General features: G+C 36.4%; 1 protein-coding gene across 1 annotated transcript in view; it reads right to left on the reverse strand.

Annotated features, from left to right (window-relative positions):
- The window catches only part of Emc2 (ER membrane protein complex subunit 2), a 33,039-nt gene that overhangs the window by 3,833 nt on the left and 3,127 nt on the right, over window positions 1-26,079 (reverse strand). Inside the window, exons 2-10 of the mRNA XM_075961061.1 lie at window positions 23,054-23,167; window positions 21,798-21,862; window positions 21,359-21,444; window positions 19,490-19,547; window positions 7,467-7,552; window positions 7,267-7,326; window positions 4,387-4,468; window positions 3,528-3,638; window positions 1,367-1,471 (exon numbers count right to left, since the gene is read on the reverse strand). Of these exons, the coding sequence (XP_075817176.1) occupies window positions 1,367-1,471; window positions 3,528-3,638; window positions 4,387-4,468; window positions 7,267-7,326; window positions 7,467-7,552; window positions 19,490-19,547; window positions 21,359-21,444; window positions 21,798-21,862; window positions 23,054-23,167 (767 nt within the window). The remainder of the gene's footprint in view (window positions 1-1,366; window positions 1,472-3,527; window positions 3,639-4,386; window positions 4,469-7,266; window positions 7,327-7,466; window positions 7,553-19,489; window positions 19,548-21,358; window positions 21,445-21,797; window positions 21,863-23,053; window positions 23,168-26,079) is intronic.

Genomic DNA, 26,079 nt, shown 5'->3' on the forward strand with positions numbered 1-26,079 from the left:
AGGACAGAAACGTGGAACTAGAGGAAGAAACGATAGAAAGAAACTAAGATGGGACGAACTGCAAAAGAAAACCAACAGTCAACACCACAGGGCATCTCAAGCTCAGGGCAACACCTGAGAACCCCAGCCCTACAGAATTCTGTGGAGTCCAAGAGGACTGCAGCCAGCACATCCAAGCCAGGCCTATCTGTGACAAAGAGCAGACCCCCAGAGCAGTTACAAAGGAATGCTCTGTAACAAAGAGGGAAGACAGAAGAGACAAGTGAGGAAAGCTACCCCATCACAACCCCAACCCCATCCCATAGACACATCCTAACAGCCCAGGACCTCATTCCAATGTGGAAACAAGAAAAAGAAGGTGAACAAACTATCTTATTATGTTAAAAACAACAGAATGACAGAAAAAGGAGAAAGAAACCGAGTAAAGGGTAGGAAGAGAAGAAGCAATGTATTTATAATTGAAGTCTCGAAGGAGAAGATTGGAGCAAAGAGGATAGAAATCGTAACTCTAAAAGTGTTCTTTCTCAAGTAACAGGGCTGACTGCTGTAAACAAGGGGCCTGTGCACGTAGAAATACTGGCCCCAAAACAATCAACAAAATATACCACAGACCTCCGAATTTAAAGATAAAGAAAAAATTACTTTGGGCAACCAAGCAAAAACCTAAATCATTTATGAAAGAAAGTTGGAGTGGCATTAGGTTTCTGGACAACATTCTATCCATAAGCCATTGGGAAAATACAGTTCAAACACGTAGTAAATGTAAGCCAAAAAGACCATAAACTGCCAAACTGTCCTATAAATACAAATGTGGTTTAAAAAACAAAACAAAACAAATCAAAAAAAAACAAAAAGCAAGCAGGTAGTTTTCTCATGGACAAATTTCCCAAGAAAAAAAAATCCTGAAAAAAAAATGGGAAAATTCCCTAGAAATGAGCTGCAGAAAATTAACAACTAGAGAAATTGGATATGTGCTCTGAAGTGCACACGGACAATGCAAGCTTTAATAGGAGGTCCGGTTAGTTCACCATGAAGCCTTTCTTTTGCCTCTTATTATTTCCTGACATACTATCAATGCAAATGCATTCTCACATCCAATATGCTTCTAAACTGCATCCTCTGGTTTAACTTCTGGGCTTTATAATTTCTTCATATTTAATAAATGATATTTACAAATTAAAGGTTAATTATATCATTAAACTAAGAGATTGTTTTGTGGGGGAAGGTCAGAAAGGAAGTATGTGATACAGGTCCAAGGCAGTAAAAACAACTTCTAATAACAGACATTTGCCTTTGTAGTTTACAGAGACCAAAGTGACAAAGAAAGACATCAAGCAACCTACACACCAAAATTGTCAATACTGACCTGATAAGCCCTGTTTATTTGATTAGCAGCCCAACTGGCATATTTGATGTTGTCCTTTTTCATTTTTGCACTTGCTTTTGGATTAGAAGCAATATGACTTGCAGACTAAAAACAAAAAAAAAACATCAAAAACAAAATTCTTTTCTAGCTATGATAATAAAAACATGCAAGAGTCATAGCTGTAGATAGTTGATAACACATTTTAAAATACTGAAGCAAAACAATTTTAAAATAAAAATAATATTGAATAAAAATAATGCTCAAAAATTAAAATATAATTTAAAATGGAGCATAATCTAAAATAACAAGACAAAGGACATTTTAAAGTATATCTAATATTATTTAACTATATATCTACAACAGCTCTTAAAGATAAAATCTCTAACACTGTGGAAGTGTACTTTATAAACCAAAGCATTTTACTTAGGACATTATTATTTCTTGCTACTTAAAAATATTTAATCTCCAATATCAGATTATCAAATATTAACAGAAAGAACTTCAAAAACAATTTAGCAAAACTTCCTATATTAAAAGGTGAAAATATATTAAGGCCAATAGAAATAATCTAGCTTGGGAAAAACAAGTTAGATATCTCTGATCTAAGGAGGATACTCCTCTCTAATCGCCTTGTCATTCCAGTGCAATCGTACACTACAAACCTGCCTTTAAAAACTATGTAATTTAATGCGAGATTTTTAGTCTAATATCTGCAAAATAACCTATAAACCTTCAAAACAACAGGTTGGATTTAAAATATATCTTTATACTTCTGGGAAGAGGAAGGTTGAACTTTGGTTGTATTCCTAAATACACCTTATTCTTACAAGGATCTGCCTATGAAACTCAGGAAAGGCTAAGTTTTCTTTTAAGGTCTCCTTCATAGTCTTTGCACTCTCTCCTCTGAAGTCAGTGGGTTATCTGTATTCTTGTGGCAAATTTTTTATATGAAATCCAGGTAATGCAGTGGTTGAATAAAAACCAAATGCCGGGGCTGGAATCCCATCTTAAAATAGGAACTGTATGGTGTGTGTATCTCAGTTGCAGCATTTATGAATTTCAAGTAGCAATTAGAATATGTACTTAAACAGCTGATGTGAAATGAAAACCAGCACTCAGCAATATCCTGTACAAGCAAGGAATTCTTAGTAAAAGCTGTCATGCAGCTTTAAAGATGGCCATTATTTCTTAGACACTGCCAACACCGGTGCATCTCCAAGCCACTGTAATTGTTTCTGGTAGAATCAAAGAAAAATTTCTTTAAATTCTTTGAGGTAAACTTTAATCACATTTTGTTCCTGAAAATTATGTCATTTGTTTCTTATCACTATATTTTCAACCAATTATCTTTCACTGGCTTCAACAAAAATGACATTCATCAAGAGTCAATAAAAAGAAACTAGTATAATATTGACAACTCTAATTGGATTCAGTAGATTTTTAAAAAAGCACATGAATCTGAGAAGGAAAAATGGGGGGAGGATATTGAAGGAGTAGAAGGTGAATTTTATAAAAAAATATTCAAGTTTGAAATTCTGAAATGATAAACTTTCAAAACAAAGGAAAAACAAAAGGTAAATTACAATGTCAAAGAACAAGGGGACCTGTCAGTTTCCCTGGCCTTTCTGACTGCAAACAGGTACCAGTCTTAACAATATTCTAAAGCTCCGCAAAATATCCTGCTTCTTATAGTTCTTGTTAAACATTTTTAAGGTCTTAATTGGCCATGCTAACTGATAACTATGTAATTTCACAAATAATTTTCAAACAGTTTTTCTATACCTTTAAAATATTTAAAATTTGATATACTATAGAGTTTTCTTCTAATACTTTTTATTGGCGTAGGTTAAAATGTCTTTTATATTTATAATTAGGAAAGAAGTACAGTAACACTGGGTACACACCCAAAAATATCAAACAAATGAACAATATATATATTATGCTTTAGTACCTAACACTGTTCGATTCTGATCTGGCGAGCACATCTCAGATGGAATGTCACAGAGCAAAGAAGGACACACAGTCACAGGGAAAGCTGCTCTGCATCCTCCTGCTCATAATCAACTCTGCTCATCAATACAACAAGAAAGCACGCCGGGGAGACCGGGAGGCTGAGACGCCAGACTCTCTAGAGTAACGCTGAACACGCACACCAACTTACCATGTAAAGCCCAAACAGAGCTCTCATGTTTCGGTTGTTGAGTTTCAGTGCCTGTGCAAAATACTTTCTTGAAAGCTCAAGGTTTTCAAGTCCACCTTGGGTGTATTTGACCTGTTAAAAGTTACAGATTGCTGAAACCTGTTTATTTTACTGTTTTGAAATGTAACATGCTCCATCATAGATAGGCATTAAGTAATGAGGACAGATATTCCATAAACAAATGCAGCATGCTAACAGCATTCACTGTAAGGTAGTTAATCTAAAGTTTAAAACACACACTTGCCCTTGCCAAACTATTCTCTGCTATGAACATAGAATCAGAGTAGCTATAATAAAAAATATTGCCACACTAAAAAAGTATAGCACACTTTTCATTTCAATGGTCTTGCTGAGGCACAACACTGTTGTTTCTATTACTGGTATTATAAATCTAGACTCCAAATAGGAATTCTCTATTTTACATCTGCACTTTAATAATGGAAGGAATAGTTCTTTTATATCCTTTCATATGAAGTCTTTATAACATTATAGGAGTCAATTAAACTATGATTTCTAATACTGTGCAAATTAAACACATATTTCCTATATTTCATGAATTGCCTGGAATATGTATTTAAAAGCCATCATCTTTATAAATGTCTCAGAAGGAATTAAATATTGACAACTGTGATTTAACTGATTCATAATTAGGAAGATCAACATAAATACTGTACGAAACTACAAAGAATTTCAGTTTATCTGAAAAGTTAGGATTTCAACTCAATATTTAAATTTTTTGACTTGCATCCCCCTCAGCACTCATTGGCCGTTCTAAAGTGCTGAGAGGCTGGCTGCAAGGAGGAAGGCGGGGCTCACTCACTTCTGCGTACTGCTGACAGTACAGGTGGTTGTGTGGGTTGCTCATCATTAGCTCCTCTAAGCAGAAGGCTGCCTTGGCATAACTGCAAAATATTAATGGGATATAGAGATTTTAAGTCACAAACTTTCTTAAACATACTTTAAAATAACTTAAAATCTTAGTGACATTAGAAACTTATTTCTAAAGCTATTTAAGCAGATTTAAAGCATTTATTAATTCAAAATCTAATATATAGACTTTTATTGAAGTGAATAATAAATCTATGTTTAATCCCAAAGTAAGCTATGAATCAATGGCTATTACTTCTCTAAAAGTGGCATCATTACAGTAGCACCTACACATCAACTGCACAGGTGCTTCCCTTGGAGTTCTACATAGCATAGCTTCGATAAATTTACTATTAATGTTTAAATAGCTAAAGCAGCTATTTAACAAAATCCTGTCTAGTTGCTTTACAACCTTCAATATATCCTACAACAAAGACTTTCCATTTTTTTAAGACTTTTCATTTTTATATTCAAATGTAAAATCAAAATAAAATTAGGTTTTTCTAAAGCTATCAATAATAGATGAAGTTTGATCTGATATTCCCTCCACTACTATTAAATCAAGTGGTGCTGAAAACATGCAGAGAGAGCTACCAGGAGGATTCTGGTTAAAATAGCTTTTAGACCATGTGATTATAATTTACCTTAATTTTATATGCTTAAAGCTATGTAACCATCCTCACTATTTACAGAAAACCCTTATGAATGCTTAGCTGTTACAAGGTTTATTCCCAGTGAGGTAGTGACCCCACTCAACAGAACAAGGCTAACTAAAGTTACTTTTAGTATTTATCAATATATGCATATTAACACTTTGCATCTTTTCTGAAATATATACTCTAAATCCACACTTACATACACAGTAATAAGTAATTTCATTACATGTTCATTGTATGCCTTGTAATACTCAAAATTTTTAAGTGTATTAACCCATTTTATCTTACAAAACACCCAAAAAAGTAGAAATTAATGCTGATTCTCTGCAGAGAGAGAGGTACAGGGAGGTCAACTACAACCCAGGCTGTACCACTGAAGAGAGCCACGATATAACTACTGCCTGACTTGCCTGGATACAGCTCCACACAGCACTATGAAAACTTGTGTTGGCAATAGTAATGAAATTGTCAGCTGGTACAGCAGTCAAACACACAGGGAATAAGGAATCAAATTCACCCTGGAAACTCCCAAAATCATCTATTTCTGGAGGATCTTACACACAGATTCCTAGCCAACTTCTGCAGTTTTTCAGCTCTTCTTATCTTTATACCTAAAACTTAGCATTCATTCTTGAAAAGGTATCCACTAAATAAGCAGACAAATAAAGGACCAGATACAAATCTAAAACAAAACCATGACTCATCTAATAGCTACTTATCTAAAAAGTAAGGAGAAAGCACTCTCTGACATTCAATATCTAAAAATCCAATATGCCACCAAAAATTCAAATTAAGGTTAAAATGAAATGTCCTCACAAGATTTAAGTGATTTTCATGCAGCATACAACAAGAGAAGGCAGGGAACAGTGCAGTTAGATGGGTGGAATTTCAAGTAAATCTGATTGTGACTTTATGTTTTTTGGAGTTTCTAGGTTTTCTGCATTCGGTACTTTTTTTTGTCTTGAAAAAAATAAGATTTCCTTGATAATTTGAAACTTTAAAATTGCTTTTAGTTAGGGATCTTCAAAAAGTACAAAGAAATTATAAATGATTGCCCCCTTTATGAAAATAAAATCCAATGTGAGCATTTGTAATGCACACTGAACATCTAGTTTTCTACCCAAATACTGCATGTCGCCCCATCCTAAGCATATGCAGGCTTATTTATATACATTTACTCTGAACACAATTCAGTAAACAGATCCTTTACCCTGGGAAGAGATTCTGGCACAACACAAGGTGGAAGAATGGCTCCTGGATGTAATATGCATTCTACATGACAGCTATGGCTTTTATTCTCAATGCCACTTTCACTAAAATCATAGCATGATTCCGCAGCCGCTTGTAAAGACCTGGGAAAAGGCAATATACACATCTCCTTCTGTTTTATCTCTGGTGCCACCTGTGTGTAGTATTGAGAGAAAAGTTAACTATTCACACACACAAGAAAGTGTGCATGGGAGTCTAATTCTATTCTTTCAAAAGGAAGGCAATGTGATATCATTCAGATTTAGGCCTAAATGAAAAAAGAAGTAAGCCTCACACCCTACTTGGAGGTTGGTGCTAATGCTACGATGTTTGTAAACCTGGACTAGGACTCTGCACTAATCCTTGCTCACTAGGTTTTCCTCTTGTCACTACGGCAATAATAAAGCTAACAAAAACATTAAATACCCAATAACCAAGTTCCTACGGCATTCAACATTCTTGATCACACTTACTTTTTAACCCAGGCAACCGGACGCTGCTGCTCGGGAAGAGTTGACTCTCTTAGGACTGAGGTTAATAAATGCATACAATTGACTGAATTTTCAAACAGCAGGGAGTATAATACTCTTTGTATATGAGAACAATTTGAACTCTAAAATTCACAATTTTGATTTCCCAAAAGAAATAGCTTAGCAAAAAGCCTTTCAGATCCCAAAGGATCCCACTTGTATTTAAAAGAAAAGCTTATTTTCTGGGCAAAAATAATTTAGTAAAGCCAAATGACCCATTTAAAAGCTATTGACATAACTAGCAATTTTTATTTATTATTTTTTACTTATTTGCTCATTTAATTAGTTCCTCCTCATCTACAATGACAGGTGATTGACTTTTTTTCCAGTCTTCTAGAAATGAGTCTACTGAACTTCACAGTTTCTTTCTTAAAGTTCTACGTGTTTTTAACAACTTACTCATGTTCATTGATATAAAGTTCTGCGAGTTCATGCCAGGCTTCTTGGTCTCCTACAAATCTGACAGGAGAAAATAAAGGAAAAGAGTATGTGTAAATGTTCTATAAATGAACAAACTAGAAAATCAAATGCAAATTCCATTTTAATTAAAAAAAGATTTATCAGAATAGCAAAACACAATCCCCTTGTAAAACACTCACTGTTCCAGATACTCATTCAGCTCTCGAATGGCCTCCACATTCTTCCCCTGGGCTTTGCGAATGGCAATCTTACGCTTTCTTGCAGCCTATGGGTTGACATTAATAAAGGATTAGGTCCTCATAAGTCCCTTGGTTTTGAAAAGAAAGTAATTTGACTGTGCAAATTATTATCTCAATGCCAGTGAAATTCTATTGTGGAAGAACTGCTTGGTGAGAGTTTATAAACATCCCCATGACATCCCACTGGGGAATTCAGACATTCCTCCAACAATCAAACATGCTTTACTTTTGATGCATGCAAAAACGTATGCATCATTTCATCCAAATAAATAACTATCCAGAGTCTTGTAATTACAAGCCAGCAGGGAATCTTAATCTCCACCCACCCAATGTTCTTCACTCCGTCTCATTCATAGGGTCACCATCTTAAGAGGCAGTGGAGATTGGGGGGCAGAGGAGGGTATCACACAATTGACACTTGAATGACATTAAACAAATCTGGCTTCTGACAATTTTTTTTCACAATTTTAAAAGAAAAGCAAATTACTTATGAATCTTTAAAAAGAATAGAATAGGCCTTGATAAGAAAATTATGTTAAAACTTACATTTTAAAGTTATAAAAATGATAAAGAAATTAATGTTACTAATTTATGCATTCTTCAATTAACTATAACTGATGTCTGCCACGTACTGTGCCAGACAATGAAATGATAACTATAACAAGGAAATAAATAATTTCTTAAAGGAATTATCTCATGAGAAAAATGCATTGAGTGCAAAGTTAATGCAGTTAAGAACAATGGCAGAGATATCCAGGATGTCACAGCAAAAGAGAGGAGATCCCAATACACTGTGGCACAGTGGGAAGAGTGAGGAAGAGAGGCTGAGAGGACTCCAGATGTAGATGCCCACACTGAAATACAACAGCCATAGTGTGTGGGACACTGCAACCTAGCAGAAACACAAGCAAAGGCACGAGGAGAACCACCACAAGTTCAAGACGACAGTAAGTCCTATAAAGGATTGCATGTAGATCATCTATAACTCTGCTAAGTTCAAATACAGGACAAACAAAATAAAATATGACTAGGAACAAGTAGACCTTATTTATTATAAACATGATTTCTTGCTCTATGGAATACATTTTCCCCAAGATACAGACAAAAAAGGGGAAATGCATGAAGCCTCTTTAAACTACTAGGAGTTACACATAGTGGGATGGACTCCGAAAAAGATAGAGAAAAATCCAAAGAGACTCACTCTCAAGCCTAAGAAAAATATAATGATGCTAACAATATTTTAGTACTGACGTATTTAAGAAAATATATCCTTGATTATTCAGCTCAGGCTAAAAGGACCAGCACACAAAGCCACACAGTAAGCATACTCTTTCATTTTGTCTCTTTTTTTCTTTGGAGTTTGGAGAGATTTGCTTTTGTAGGTAAAACAGAAACATCAAAATAAGTTTAATAGATCAGCTCCACTGTCTCAGTGGGTGGGTGCACCCCTCGTGGTCCCGACTTCTTTGCTCTTGTTCTCCCTCCTTCTGCTCCTCATTGGGACCTTGGGAGCTCAGTCCAGTGCTCCAGTGTGGGTCTCTGTCTCTATCTCCATCCATCGCCAGATGAGATGGAGGGGGGAGGACTTTGGACTTTCCACAGGGCAGGGAACCCTGACTGCTCTTCAGACTGGAGAGGGAGGGGGAGAGGAGTGGGGGGAGGGGGAGAGGGGTGGGGGAGGGGTGGGGGAGGGGGGAGGCTGGGAGAAGGCGGAAATTTTTTTTCTCAATAATAAAAAAAAATAAAAATAAAAAAATAAAAAAAACCTAAATTGCAGCCTAGAGCATTGAAAAATGAAAAAATGAGCAATTACATTCACTATCCACAGAGCATGTAATAATTGGGATTGTAGACCCAGTGTCCTTTTCTTGAAATATAGCTAATATGTTATTCAAAAAAATAATAATAAGTTTAAAATTTAGGAAATATCAAGAATTCACAAGTTAAAGCTTTGAAGGTTAATCAAATTTTAGGTCCATTAGAAAAATGTTACACTTAAAGTGGGAACCTTAAGTACTGAAAAGGAGGCATAATCTAGCTCATTCTGTCTCTCATCTCTTCTCCCTCTCTGTCTCTGTCTTATTTTGAGACAAGAGTGTCATTTTGTAGCCCAGGTTGGCCCTGAATTCATCCTCCTTCTTCAGTTTCCTAAGACCTGATATTCTAGGACTACACTACTAAGCCTGGAGAAGAAACTGAGTTGTTCAAGGAAATAAAATAAATTTAAATAAGAACATCCAGCATTATTTGAAACATGGTTAAATTCAAAATAAAATTAAGCCTATTTTTCTTCACAAAACTATTTTTCCATATGTAGTATAAGAGCAAAAGAGTATAGATTTTGAAATTCAATTGACAAGTTGATTGATTCTCAACTGTGACTTACCAACTTTCTTACCTGCTTTAAATCTTGCTCCCTTCACTTCCTTTCAAGTGCCAACATAAAGAAACTAACAGTGTAGGAGCACATAAAGGGCTTACTGCTACCTTCCTTAAGCCTTTGTCAATGATAACATCTATGTTTTAAGCTGTACCACAACTTACACTAAGATCTTTAAGGATGGGCACAGATTTGCTTTGCTCATTTATGCCTTGACCCAATCCATACAGGTGTCAAAGAAGGGACAATACTGCTACACAAATACCATGAAAACTTGTTGAAAATTCTGGAGTCAAAAGCTACAAATTAGATAGTCAAAGAACAAACAAGAAATACAAATGATACACTTAGAATGATAGTAAAAGGTGTTGTATGAACAGTCATAAACACAATGACATGGCATGAGTCTCAGGAAAGGTGTTCTGAACACACCCAATGATGCTGTGACTTTTTCTCAGTTATTTGACTACAAAACCATTTCTCTAATTCTCTACTGTTGAGAACACCAAGACCTTTCAACATGAGCAGAATAATTTGTAAAGCTGTACTCTAAAATGATCCAAGGAGAATTATTTTTAATATTTAAAAATTATTTATTTGTTGGGATTATAACATAATTCCATCATACACACACACACACACACACACACACACACACACACACACACACACACACACACACTTTTTCATCCCTCCAAACATCCCAGGTATGAAGTAGGTGCTTCATTCTTCATTTCTGGTCAAAATGGAGTAGAAGACACAGATTAACTTTCCTGCCTAAAAAGAGCCAAAGAACTGGACTAAACATATCAAGTACGTATTCTTTATGTATAGCAGGATATCAGGTAATAAAGAGCTGATTCCTGAGAAGTGAAAAACAAGGTTGGTATTACATTTATTGTCTAATATCTTGAGGAGTCTTTAAGACTGCCGAGTATAGATGGACCAGAGGAATGCATGAGTTGAAAGGAAGGCACTAAGATTCCACAAAGATCAAACACGGTACAGGGCACGAGATACTACTGAAAATGGAAAACAGAGAGCAAAGATGAATAGCTGCAGAGGTTCCCCGTAAGCACCCAGCTGTGCACTATTAGTGCACATCAATGGGCAAGCAAAGCACGGCCAGGCAGACCACCAGAACGAGCATTTGGGGTAGACCGTAGATTAGCACTCTACCAGACTACATCTTAGACTAAAATGTTCACCCAATATCATTTTTTATTTCTTGCTTGTACCTTTCCTTATGCAGTGATATGTTGCAATTTTCTGAATTTTTCTAAATTGGATAAATCTTGGCAGAAGTCAATTTAAGTATTAAAATGTGTTTTATATCTTGTAAGTAATTTCAATATCTGGATTAAGATTTCTATTATAAAAAAGGAAACTTTAAAACATGCTCCTTTTTGCTGAGGAATCATAAAGAAAAAGCTACTCAAGTCTTAAGAGCTTGCCATTTCTTCACATTTTAAGTAGAGAATATGCAGAGTATCATATATAAAATCGTCTTGCTTTGTAATAACAACAGAGTTTCCCAGGGCTAAGAGGGGACTGCAGCACATGCCAGTGTCCTCACTCACACTGAACAGTGCTGGCCACGGAGAATGCATGCAGACACACAGGAAGACAGAAAGCAGCTGCCTCACATATTTTACAACTGAAAAGAACCTGAAAAATAGGCAGTGATAATTAAATCTCTTCATTTTATATAAACAAGAGTCATTCTCGACTTACACAGCAAAGCATAAGGCTCCTGCACACTTTTAGTCTGCTTTCCTGCAGATTCTTGTTCTCTGGACACTTACCACTCAGCTGTCCAATCGCAATTCACAAATTCTCTCCTGGAGTCAAACAATACTCCAGAGAGCCACAGAGACTGTGGGTTTGAATGATTACCAAGCAACCAGAGTAAAGTTCAAAAAAAGGTTTCTCTTGGCTTTTGAATGCTACTCAGAGCACATGGAATGTATGTAAAGAAAAGAACTTGATTTTTCTATTGTGACTTTCCAGTGTGAAATTCACTAGGAACTGTGCTCAGGAAATGGAAAGGGCTAAAAGCACGTGTCTGCCTTTATGGACACTCTATAGTAGCAATCACAGTCTAGTTGAATGACCTTTGCAGAATGAAAGTTTTGCAGGAGGTATAAATGGAATCCCAACTCTATTCACCTTCGTGGCTTATCTGATCATGATCAATGGCTGTCTCTAGACCCGAACTGCCATTTCAGAGTCTGTTAGCGCATGATGTTGGCTAGGTCTCTTAACTCCTCTATGACCTGGTCCCCTTATAAATACAGTAACACCTGACAAAATTATAGGATTAGTGATAATTATCAGATGACACATAAATACTCAGCTCCACAAGGACTCACAGTAAATATTCAAAAACCATGACATTTCAACACCCTTCGTCTTTTCAACTCTATTATCCTCCTGTCATCCGCATTCACTTACCATACCTTGAAGGTATAGCTTTCCTCTAAGGTGGTGGTAGAGTAGAAAATATAACATAAGCTATTTTAAATATACATGCCTAATTGACATCAGAATTAACAATCCAGAAAACATTAAATATGTCTTCTTTGTTGTCCCCACAGAAATTAGAATTGTAGGGCTAAAAAGATGGCTCAGCTGTTAAGTGTACTGTCTGCTCTTCTGGAGGACTTGATTTCAATTCTCAGCACCCACATCAGGGGGCTCACAACCACTTATTCCCCCGCTACAGTGATTTTTAGTTTTAATTCTGAAAAATTAAAAATGAACCTTAAAAAAGACTAGAATTTTAGCCTGTACTTAATTCAATAATTTATCCCTTAATCCCAATCAATATTCTGAGTTTCGAATTGGAAACGTTGTACAATACAATATAGTTATGAAGAAACTGTTTGCAGCAGTACAAACTATTAAAAAAGCGACAGACCACAAACAACTTACTCTACGGCTTAAAACTGAGAACATGGGTCAAAAACACTTCCTATAGCTCATTGTTTTCCTCAACAGAAACCAAATAAATAAGGGGTAATACCTGGTTTCAGAGAATTGACTCTTCTAGGCTAAATCTATTTACCGAATATAATATACATATTTCTGCATCCTCAATAGGACACATAGGATATTCTCATTTTTATGTAAATAATAAAAGGGAGATGACACAGGAGAACCAGATTTGGGGGAGAACAGAATTTGAACAGAAATGTTCCTGTAAGGTTTTTCCAGCTAAAATTACATAGAAGTTGTAAGTTTTAAATGCCTATATTCCCCAAATATGGGTGGCTGACAAAGAAACGTTGAAATCCTGGTGTGGGAGAATTCTGTATTCTGTCAATTATGTTTTACATAGACGCTGATTGGCCAGTAGCCAGGCAGAAAGCATAGGTGGGACAACCAGACAGGAAGTAGAGGTGAGGCAATGAGAACAGGAGAATTCTGGAAAGAGAAAAGCCCATTCCTCCGCAGTCCTGTCCAGACACCAAAGAAGCAAGATGTGACTACTGCCTCGCTGAAAAAGGTACTGAGCCATGTGGCAAACACAGATAATAATAATGGGCTAATATAAGTTATAAGAGTTAATAAGAAGCCTGAGCTAATAGGCCAATCAGTTTATAGTTAATGTACACCTCTGTGTGATTTCTTTGGGACTTAACGATTGCGGGAACCGGGCAGGACAGAAAGCTTCAGTCAACAAATGGCCCCCATAAGAAACTCAGTCAACATCACCCTGAACCAAAAAGTGAGTGCCAGGTCAGCCTACATTACTGTGCTGGCTAGTTTTGCATCAACCTGACAAAAACAGGAGTCATCAGAGAGGAGGGAACCTCCTCTAAGAAAATGCCTCCATAAGATCTGGCTATATTCTTTAAGGACAGTTCTTAGTGATTGATGGGGAGGTCTCAGCCTACTGTGGGTGGAGTCACTCCTGGGCTGGTGGTCCTGGGTTCTATAAGAAAAGCTGAAGGAGTCATGAGGAACAAGACAGTAAGAAGCACTGCTTCATGACCTCTGTATCTATTCCTGCCTCCAGGTTCCTACCTTATCTGAGTTCTGTCCTGATTTCCTTTAAGAACAGTTATGTGAAAGTATAAATAAACAAACTCTTTGCTCCACAAATCCTCCCCCAGTTGGTCATGGTATTTCAGCAATGGCAGCCCTAAGTAGGACAATTTAACATAGAGATCCTGTCTAAAACAAACACACATACACACGCTCATATAAATTGCTTTAAATTTTAAAGGGTCACGAACAGATCATCAAATTAGTTCCATGCCTTCTAATAACTTAAACGCAATTGGACTAAATTAGCAAGTTTAATAGAAGATATGAAACAAAAGATATCTTTTCAAAGACTGCATGCAGAGAAATAACCTCGAGAAATGGATTAAAATATGACTCTATCCCCCACCCCGATAAAACACAAGCTGGAACTCCCTGGACTCTAGATTTCAGGGACAGAAAATAAGGAAGAATTGCTCAGCAAAGGAATCCTGCTTCTCCAGTCACAAAGAGTGTGTGACCTCAAAGTATCCCCACAGGCACAGAGGCAATTCTATTTATTTCCAAAATAAAACTTAAAATACTTCATCAACAACAACAATAACACACGAATATACAACACACACACACACACACACACACACACAGATACAGTAAATATGCAGCTTGTCTGTACAATAAAAAAATTCCTTGAAAGCAAATCATAGTAAATCAACAGTAAGCCCAAGGGAAGAACTTGAGCTCAGGCGCAGGACTGACTTAGTTTTTTCCCACGTGTCATTTTTTTAGTATCTATAATTTTTAATGTGATTATCCAAAACTTTTTGAAAAAAATGTTGTACAAATTTTAAAAAGTGGGTAAGGAGAAAGTATTCCTTTCCACACCCTTACCAGAGCTCTGAGAACGTAACTCTAGTCATCATGCTCCTCCCTTCCCTGAGGAAGGCTTGTACTTTCTGGGAAATCTTGTACAGCCTTCACATAGGATTTAATGTCTTTTTCCAACTCACTGCCTTTATTTCACTTAAGCCGCATTCATTCTTTACAGCCTCTGAGGGTCAAAACTCATGTAGAAAGTCACAAAAGAAACAAAACTTAATAAATCAATTCCAGGGTCGAAAAGATGCTTGTCATATAATGAAACCTCCTGAGAAACAAAGACAAGGCAGGCCTCTATCTAAGGCACCCTCTGTCTGGTGCCGAGAGCAAACACGCAGCGCTTCTGATGGAATAATGGATGTGTGTGAATGAGGAGGGTCTTTAAAAGTGGATGTACAGATCCATTTCTTCATTAAACACAGAAGCGCAAGACAAAAGGCTCAGATGGTCAGTGTCAAACAATGCAGGACTTTCATCTTTGAGGTTATGCCAAGAATTTGCTTTAGAAAAAGAAACAGAGATGCCTTCAACACAGTAACTCAACTGTTTAATACTAATGTGAAGTCTTCTAGTAGATATATTAGTTTTAAATTTTGAATGGCTTTGTGTCTTTCTCCTCAATATCCAATATACTGCTTCCTTCCTAAGGGTAAAAGAACAGAATTGGCCTTTATTGCTATGTCACAAACATTTTGGTGGCTCAAGAGAAGTGCTCAGTAAGTACTTAGGAAACAGAGGAGGAGCTTATCTGATTGTATTTCATAACCAAAAATACATTTGAGAAACCTGAATCCAGACCTTGTTCAACATGTCTAACACTTGGATCTACTTGCTGTCCCTTACTGAATACTCTGAAAGGAATAAAGTGTTTTTCCCTTTAGCCAGTTTTAAAAATCAACTAGGGTTCATAAAATACAAAAGTATGATTTTATTTATATAAAACTCTAGCAAATGTAAGCTAACTTATTTGATAGAAAAAATGACCTTGGGTATAGAGATGGATGAGGAGGGACAGGAAATAGGAATGGCAAAGCAACATAATGAATTTTGGAAGTGATTATTTATCATGACTAGTGGTAGTTCCTTGAGTATAAACATATGCCCAAACTAAGTTGTAAATTTTTAAGAATATGTGTCACCAGGGTGGCGACTGTAACATGAGGGCCTGCTTGTGGGGGTTTCTGTCCTGCCCAGTACCCACAGCTGGCAAGTCCCAAAGAAAATCACACAGAGGTCTCCATAAGATTATAAGCTGATTGACCCATTAGCTCAGGCTTCGTATTAGCTCTTATAACGTATACCAGCCCATTATTCTAGTATATGTTAGCCACATGGCTTGGTACCTTTTTCGGCAGAGTAGGTCACATCTTGCTTCTTCTGTGGTCTGGGCAGGACTGGGGGAAAAGCTTCCTTCTTCCCAGAATACTTCTGTTCTCATTGCCCACCTCTACTTTCTGTCTGATTTTCCCGCCTATACTTCCTGCCTGGCTACCGACCAATCAGGGTTTATTTAAAACATAATTGTCAGAATACAGACAATTCTCCCGCACTAGGTAATGACTCACGATTTTAATCCCAGCACTCAGGAGGCAGAGACAAGCAGACCTCTGTGAGTTTAAGGCTAGTCTGGCCTACAGAGTGGGTTCCAGGACAGCCAGGGCTGCTGGGCAGAGAAACCTTGTCTCACCTGCCCCCTTCCCCTCAAAATAATTATGTTGTGTCATATTCTTAAAGAGAATGGCTCGGTGGTTTAGAGTACCTGATGCTCTTCGGGAGGATTTGATTCTCAGCATCCATATAGGGTGGCTCACAACTGTGTCCAACTCCCTGGATTGCCCCTTTCTGGCCTTGAACATCTGCACATACATCCACCAACACACATATACATAAATAAAAGTAAAATCTTGTATGTTTGTATATGCAAGTCCCTGAGTGTATGTATGTATACCATGTACATGGAAGAACCTGAAGGGGTCAGAAGAGGATGCCAGATCCCCCGGAACTGGAGTTATAGGCAATTATGACAAATTAGGTGGGAACCAAACTCAAGTCCTCTACGAGGGAGAGTAAATGCTCCCAGCTGCTCACCCATCTCTCCAGGCCTGTGCTGGATAGTTTTATGTCAAGTTGGTACAAGCTAGGGTTATCTGAATCTCAATTCAGAAAATGCCTCCATAAGATCCAGCTATAGGACATTTTCTTAATTAGTGATTGGTGGGGGAGGGCCCAACCCACTGTGGGTGGTACCATCCCTGGGCTCATGGTCCTGTGTTCTATTAGAAAGCAGTCTGAGCAAGCCATGGGAAGCTAGCCAGTCAACAGCACCCTTCCATGGCCTCTGTATCAGCTCCTGCCTCCAGGCCCCTGCCCTGATTTCCTCCAGTGATGGACTATAATCTGGAAGTGTAAGCCAAATAAATCCCTTCTATCCCGACTTGCTTTTGTTCATGATGTTTCATCACAGCAATAGAAATTTGACAAGCGCCAAATTGTAATAAATCTTCTAAAAGAGAATATCTAACATATCAAATAAAATTGTAGTTAACAAAATTGTTGCAAGATATATATATATATATATATATATATATATATATATATATATATAATAAATATAATATGGGAAAAAATATGAAAAGACAAAGTCATATCAAATTATAAACTACCTAACTCTTTCTTGTATGTTATCTTGGAGATGAAAATGAGGCTGTCACAAGTACTCTACTACTAAGTACAAACTCAGCCCTTGCTTTTAGGTGAAGTAATTTAATAAAGATATCCCCACTTAAACCACAGCACAAGTAATATGTTTGACTCCAAGAAAACAGATTATTAGCTACTCATATTAACCTACATTGAAAAGCATAGGAAACCCAGAAACTCCAAAAATTTGATTGTACTTTTTTCAAAATATGGTTAAATGGCAAAAGAGACTAGTAAATTCTTTGAGTAAGTACATGAGAAATTATCTAACAATAGAAAAATGGTACTTTCTTTTATCTTATGTGTATAGGTATTTTATAACTTATCTTATGTGTACAGGTGCTTTGTCTGCATGCCATGCATGTCTACGTATAATGTTTATGCCTGGTGCAGTAATTTTTTTGGGAGAGAGTAGCAACAAATATCCCAAAGCAAGAGAACTCAGTTGAAAAAGAGAACTAACTGAATCCTTCCTTGCAATGTATGGGAAACACCAATAACTGGAGCCCCTACAACCTTTACTAATGCAAATAAATCCGGAAAGGCAGGCTACACATCAGAAAACTTAGTAAAGTGGATCAAAGCCCTTATGATTCTGTACAAAGGTCAGAATTATATGCTATCTCATGGTATTAATGGAGTAAGTTAATATCTGACTCTGAGTTTTTATTATTAAGACCAATTAGAATTCACACTATACACTCTATTTTCTTTCTTTCTTTCTTTCTTTCTTTCTTTCTTTCTTTCTTTCTTTCTTTGCTTCCTTCCTTTTTTTTTTTGAGACAGGGTTTCTCGGTGTAGCCCTGAATATCCTGGAACCCTCTATAGACCAAATTGGCCTTAAATTTACAAGGATCCACCTTGTTCTTTTGTCTATCAAGCACCTGGATTAAATGTATGTGTCACCACCACTCAGAGCCACTGTTGTTCAATTAAATATTTTGGCATCATAAAATCTATTTATATACATTATATAATTTTTTTAAACGGTAAAACGATAACTTTTAAAGATATATATTTTTCTTTCTTTCTTTCTTTCTTTCTTTCTTTTTTTTTTTTTTTTTTAGTTTTTCGAGACAGGGTTTCTCTGTAGCATTGGAGCCTGCCTCTGCCTCTCAAATACTGGGATTAAAGGCATGTGCAACTACCACCAGGTGGCTAGCTTTTCTTAGTTTACCTTGTATGGACATAAAACTAAAGTCTAGTGTTTCTTTAATAATGCCGAAAGTAGAGGCTAGAGAACTGTCTCAGCCATTAACAGTACTGGTTTCTCTTCCGGAAGACCGAGGTTTTAACCCCAGCACCACATGGTAGCTTACAACCTTCTCTTAAAGCCAGTTCCAATTCTCTTCTGGCCTCCACAGCTATTGAATACAAATTTTGCACAGGCTTACACGTGGGCAAAACACTCATACCCATAAAAATAAAACAATTTTTAAAACATTTTTTAATTCTAAAATTTTTTTTTGCAGTTTTAAGTGTACTGCAATATAGAAAAACATGAAGATGACTATTGTCTACAACTCCTCTGTAACTTCCCTTAAGTGGAAAACTGAGGCAAACTATGTCAGCATATTAAATTAAACATTACCACATTAAAATAAAACAACTAGGGAATTTTAAAACAAATAATTATTGACATTTTAATGTAATTTAATTCAAACATTAAATAGGAAAAAGGCAAAAGCAAAATGAAATAGTTGCATTAATTCCATATAACTGTCACCGAGATGATATCGTTCATTTGTAATTAACATAAATAAAAAATATCCACACTCACTAAATAAACTGGTACTTCATAAGCTTTATAGCATGGAAAAAGCCTTGTGGGGTTTTTATATTGCATAGTCTACCCTCACCAAGTGAAATAAGAGTATCAAATATCTGTAAACTAAAACACGGCTCACCTAAACTACATAAAAAAAAAGAACAATCTGTCTCAGTATTTCTTCAATTCATTTATTTTACCCTTACATAATTTTTAAGTCATGCTCAGAACAATGTACAAACTTACAGTGTTAGTAGGATCTTCTTGCAAAATTCGATCATATAGTTGTATAGCATCATCATATCTATTTAAAAAGAAAGATATATCAAGAACCATTACCTTAAAATGTCATTAATACAGAAATATATTAAATAGAGCTTTATCTTCATTCATAACTGCTATGCAAGTCTTCCTATTTTCATTTTACAGTGAACATTTGGTTTATTCTTAAGAAAACAAAAATTATAAAGTATTTACAGAAAAACTTTCTTTAAAAGAAAACCATTAATTTCATCTAAATAGGAAAGTAAGAACTAGTGACCGAGGCTACTTTGATGATGTTGAGATTTATGTTGCAATTGTGGCATTGGAGTTATAAATAATAGCAGAGGACACAGAAAAAGGATGGTGAGAAACTGAGAAAACGGGCAGGCATCATTACATCTTGGAAGCAAAGGGAAAAGGTTTAACAGCAACAGCAGACTTGGGTACTGCAGCCACACTTGCATTAGCAGACTGCATGCGCATGAGCAGCACACACACACTCAAGGCTCTATGCGGAAAGTGGACAAAGTGTAGAACAGATGAGACACCAATACTCATTTCTATATTTCTAATGAGCAGGAACTCCCCAGGCTGGATTATTTAAAGTGACAAACAACAAGAACATATTCAAAACTCTTGACCATCCAGGTACAGGAAGCACTGGATGACATTCTCACTCCCGTGAGTGATGGCACTACCCTACCCTACAATACAAGGTGACAAATCTAAGGGGAATTCTAGTCTACATTTTGGTACCATGGGTCCTTATCAAACTGAATAAGGAACAATTTATTCAATATATTCAAATTATTCCTTATTCAGTTTGATATCCATGATGTTAAACCAAACTCAGTTTTTCCAACCAAAACCTATTATTTTCCATTTTTGTTGTTTTCTTAGGTTGATGACAACTCAGCATAAAGACAGAAAACTAAGTCATTTTTATCTTTTGCCTTTACTTCTAAAATGTTACTGATGGTTAATTTTCTATCTCTTAATTTCTTTCACCCATCCACTACATTCTGCTGTAATTTACAGTAATGATAGCAGAAGTAAGAAGCTTAAAACTGTTCTTTTTTAGACTATATAGTACATAAAATGCTTTTACAGATAAATCCAAAGGTTGTCTCTTCCCTTAAATAACCTAACGTGTTTCTTCATATCTTCATATCTTCATATCAGTTATGCGTAGTGACCCATACGCATAACTGCCTGTTATCTGCAGCTCCAATTCCAGCTGGAAACTCCACTTCACCTTACCCTCAATCTCAATAAACCCTTAACTCTCCTGGATTGCCCCACAAATGTACTGGACACATTTCAGCATAGGTTTGAATGCATCCCCACCTGTGCTTTAGTTGAAACAGATCATCGCTTCTTTCCATTTCTAGGCTAAATGTACTGTTCTAAAGGATTTATTTCTCTACAAGATTGAAAACTCTTGATCCAAATGATGACCATGTCTTCCATGTACTTTGAGAGCATATGCATGACTATGGGTATGCTTTCCTCAAACCCTAGGAAGCTGGCAATATCCTTATTTTAGAGGAATAAAGCTGAAAATACCTAGTATTCACTGGCCAAGTCCAAAACTAGAACGTGCTGGAACTGGGATTTAAAGAGCATCCTCCAGCAGAGCATGACCTAATCTCGCTAGTCGGAAGTGGCAAATGGGTTACACTTCGTGTCATGCTGTCTCCTAGAAGTATGAGTGTGATTTGTATTGAGAAGTACCCTGACATCAGACAGAGCTGAGGAGTGCAAAGCCCTTCTGCATCAATGATGTACTGTAGGTACAGCTGCCATGTCTGCCATGTTTAAGTGAGATTAGGTTGTTCACTACATGCTTACCTTTCCATAGCTTCAAATCGCATGCCCGTTAACCGCTTTACTCTGTGACTACCAGGGAACTGTCTTCTTAACTCCTGAAGACAAAACTGAAAACAAGCGTTAACAAGTGCTATTACATCACAGAAATGTTCTATAAAAAATGTTCTACGTAGGCTCGTCTGTAGCCCCAAGTATCTAGCTTCATTTACTGTTTACTGGTAGAGTGTTCTGTCATTTTCTTTTATATGCATGATGCTAGAGAGCAAGCCCAGAACCTTCTACATGCTAGCCACACATCCTACCGCTGAGTTACAACCCCAGCCCTGTCAAAGCAGCATTCAAAATTTGTTATGGAAAGCATTCAAAACATGCCCTACAGTAAGCCTTAACCATTTACTAATATATAACTCGTAAAGTGAATTAAATATAGGGTAAAATATAAACTAGTTTAAATACTTACCAATGCCAAGTCATCCCGACCATAGTCTAGGGCTGCAATCATCACCTGCTCATATATGATCCAAACTAGAAATATGAGATGGGCAAAAAAACTGAATTTAATATAGAAATTTCTCAAACAGAAATAAATACATTCTTTCAACTATTTTAAAGAATGTTACTTATTACTGAAAATTAGTAATTATAATATTTTTAAACTTAAGAATACATCTTTATAGGTATTCAGCAATATAAAACCTTCTGAAGTAAAAAAAAAATCAATATTTAACACATACTAAACTTTAAAATTCTCCATGAAAAACATTTTGACTAGACCAGAATACCAATAGGAATATACACTAGCTAAACATTTACCAGCTTTGTGAGCCTCTGAAACCTAAATGCCTGTCCAATGGCTTCAACTACTGTGGTAGTTTAAACAAGACTGTCCTCCACTGTCTCTGGTGTACTTGAGGACTTGATTCCTAGTTGTTTAGGGAGGGCCAAGAGATGTGGCCTTGCTGGAGAAATCCATCTCTGGGGGCAGGACTTGAACTTTCAAAGCCTCTGCTTCATGACTGTCGTTCAAGAAGACAGTCTTCAGCTTCCTGCTCCCTCCACCATTATGGACTCTAACCTCCTGGAACCATAACTCCAAAAACACTGTCTTAACTATTCTGTTGCTGTAATAAGACACCATCACCAAAAGCAATTAATTTGGGGTGGAAAAAAAGGTTTATTTCCCCTTATGGCTTGAAATCTATCATCCAAGAAAGTCAGGGCAAGAACTCAACCAAAGAACATGGAGCCAGAATCACAGAAGAGGCAATAGAGGAGTGCTGCTTATTGGCTTGCTCCTTGTGGCTTGCTCAGACTGCCTTTCTTTACAAATTGTCCACAGTGAACTGGGCCCTCCAATACACAGCATCCATCAAGAAAATGCACCAAGGGCTGGCCCACAGGCCAATCTGGTGAAGCCATTTTCTCAACTGAGGTCATTCTTCCAACAAGATGCTAGCTGTGCCAAGCTGACATAAAACTATATACCACAGACTCTTAGTTGTCACAGTCATGCTGCTATATCACAGAAACAGACAAGTAACTGAGCAACTACTATTAACAATATAAATCATACTTAAACTAAAGCACCATTCATTACATTTCCTGAAACAAAGGAGTGATAGAACTAATAATGGGTAAAATATTAATAAAACACATTAACTAGGAAGAATCACAAATAAAACATGCTGGGCTTACACATAATAATTGAAAACTTACTGTCATCCCCAAGCTTAGAAGCATAATCATTAATTAATTCTTCTCCAACTTCCATGATTTGTTCACTATTTCTTGAGTTTTCTTCTCTCCATTTTCTCATTTTATCTCGCATTTCTGAAAAAATATATTTAAGTTCTTAACACATACACATATATGAACACACACATGCACACATATATAGGTTTCAAAACATTGACTAAATGAAATCAACTATTTACATAAGGAAATGAACTCTAACTTATAGGCAAATCTGTGATATCTCAATCATCTTTAACCATAATAAACGCCATGCTATGGGTCTTCTACAAAGGCCCTGCATCACTTTAGGCAGCTGTAGGTCTAAATTGGAGGAGTTAGGGGAAATATAGATTACTTTCAGAGTTTTATAAAAGAGTATTGTTTTTTTTTTTAAAAAAAAGAGCATACAATCATGTATAGACATCTCAAAATATTTAATATATTTTTGCAATTTACTCATGGATATAAAAATTTTTCAAGACTACCATATTGGGCTATCAGCAACAAAGGGATATTCACATCAAGTTTCCTTAATAGTACACTGCCATGCAGGAAGTAAACAAGAAAATAACACAACTAAGGAAATCTTTGATTGAATTTGTAAATAATATGAAGAGCAGCAGTAAGATCAACATAAACTGATATAAATCAACATAATGAACATAAAACAGGAGAACAACTGTGCAAATCACAACAGGAAATTCTAGAATCAAGAACTCTGCTGTGGTTTAAATGTCTCTCCCAAAGTTCCCAGGTTGGAAATCTGATTCGAATAAATAAGATTGGGGTGGCACCTTTAAGTGGGCTTTAGACTTTAGGGCTCTTTCCTAATGAACGGATCAAAATCAGTACCAAAGAAATGAGTTGACAGGGCTGTTAGTTATCATAGGGGGCTATTTATGACAGAAGAGCTTCCTGAATTTTTTTTAAAAAAAGGAAATCAGTCCCTTAAGTCTTCTCTATTCACAAAACTTTGGTCTTCCCCCAGTAGCTGAGAATCAGAATGCCTTTGCCAGGACCATGAGGCAAAAGAAAAAAATACAAATCTGTTTTTGTTTAAAACAAAAATTTCATTAAAAATAAATAAATAAAAATAAAAGCCCAGTCTGGAGTGCTAAGAACTGACTACAATAAAAACAAAACCAAAATTTTCTAGAAGAAATTTAATATAATAGTGAAGGCTAAATGTTTATAACACTTCCATTTTTTTTTTTTTTAAATCCCAACACTCAAAGTGGTGATGGGCCTTTAGGAAGTAAACAGTGCCCTCACAACAAGACAGAAGAGGCTGTCTTTCCTCTGCTTTCTGCCTTTAGTTGTCCAATCCTCACTAAACACTGGATCTGCCGGGACCTAGACCTCTGTTTTTAACCTCCAGAAATGCACAGAAACGATGTAGAGTCCACAGACATCCACCCTGGTGTATATGTTATATTGTTATATTGACCTGAACTAAGCCACATAATTAAGGTTGATTAACTGTCAACTGAGTGCACACATGCTTTCTATTTTAACCTGTATCCAGAGGTCTGAGTGGGAATGCAGCACTCACACTGCTGGGCTTCAGATCTCAACACTGACACTTTCTACCTGTGTGATATTACCTGAGTTAGTGCTGCACTTCAAATCTCAACACTGACATTTCTACTTGTGTGATGTCACCTGAGTTAGTCACTGCACTTCAAATCTCAACACTGACATTTCTACTTGTGTGATGTTACCTGAGTTAGTCGCTGCACTTCAATGTTCTTATCTACTAAGTGAAGATAAAAAGAATACTTGCATAATTTGGCTACTGTAATGACCATTATTAATTAATTTTATATACTGAACAGGATCTGGCATAACATGGATTTTTTTTTAAATGGCTGTTACTAGTATTTCAGCTGTTAACGTTTGTTCAGTTTTTTTATACATAATGCTAATTTTCTTATGTTCCCTGAATCAACAAATCTCAAAGCTTCTCCCTAAGCTATTCAATATTCATTTATAGCTGCAAACACTATTATCTCATTCTAATTACAGCATCTCTGGCTTCCTCTTTATTTTGCATTTTGTCAGAAAATTTAAAGTTGAGTCAATAAACTACCACCTCATGGCCAAAATTTGAAGCCAATAATTTTGTAAGCAAAGTTTTATTTCAACCTATGGCTTTTTTTTTCTGAGCTGTAATGTTATAGGAACAGGCAATATGATCCAAAAAATACACAAAGCTGCTATTTACTATCTGCTTCTGCACTGGATAAAAACATGCTGACACCTGGCAACAGGCACTAAGAAGCAGAAAGAGCAAGGGATCTAGTCAGACGGACTAGGACTTAAGTCAGCTCTGCCTCATCAACCTAGAAATGGTGACTTGGGACTTATCATTTAACACTTCTTCCACTTAGGTTATTAAATCTCAGGATTACAAGCTTTATAGTCTCTCACCCAACTTAAAGCAAAGCAGAGAGACCACATGTTTGGACAGTGCTATCGTTTGGGCTTTTGTTTTGCTTTTAAGCTGATTTTGATTACTGTGAAGAGGTCATGAACTTGTAAATTCGCAGGCATTACTATAGTCTTTCACCCAACTTCATACATACATTGCCCCCATTTATGTGGTCTGAGTTTAGGGCTCCAAAAAACCACAGAGAAACCCTGTCTTGAAAAACCAAAAAAAAAAAAAAAAACATTCTACTAAGTGTAAACTACCACAAAATATTTAGTTACCTTTGCTATAAGTAAAATAAGGGAAAACTTATGGCTAGAAACAAATTTTGGGAGTAATCCTTCCTTAAATATACTTTTATTTTGGGCTGTCCCCCAAAGATGGCATTTTATTCTATACTATATATGTAAGCTACTCACCATGTTCATGTTCATGCTAGGAACTACTGTCTGAGCACTAAGAGTAATTAATATCGATAAAAGAAGATCCAAAGGGGCTAGCCTGGTATCTCTCTCTAAGGACCAGTTCTCATTGTGCTAAGACACCTGGGCCTTGAAAAATGAGGAACCAGCCTGCC

This window comes from Microtus pennsylvanicus, chromosome 2 (assembly GCF_037038515.1).
Source record: "Microtus pennsylvanicus isolate mMicPen1 chromosome 2, mMicPen1.hap1, whole genome shotgun sequence".
NCBI lineage: Eukaryota > Metazoa > Chordata > Mammalia > Rodentia > Cricetidae > Microtus > Microtus pennsylvanicus.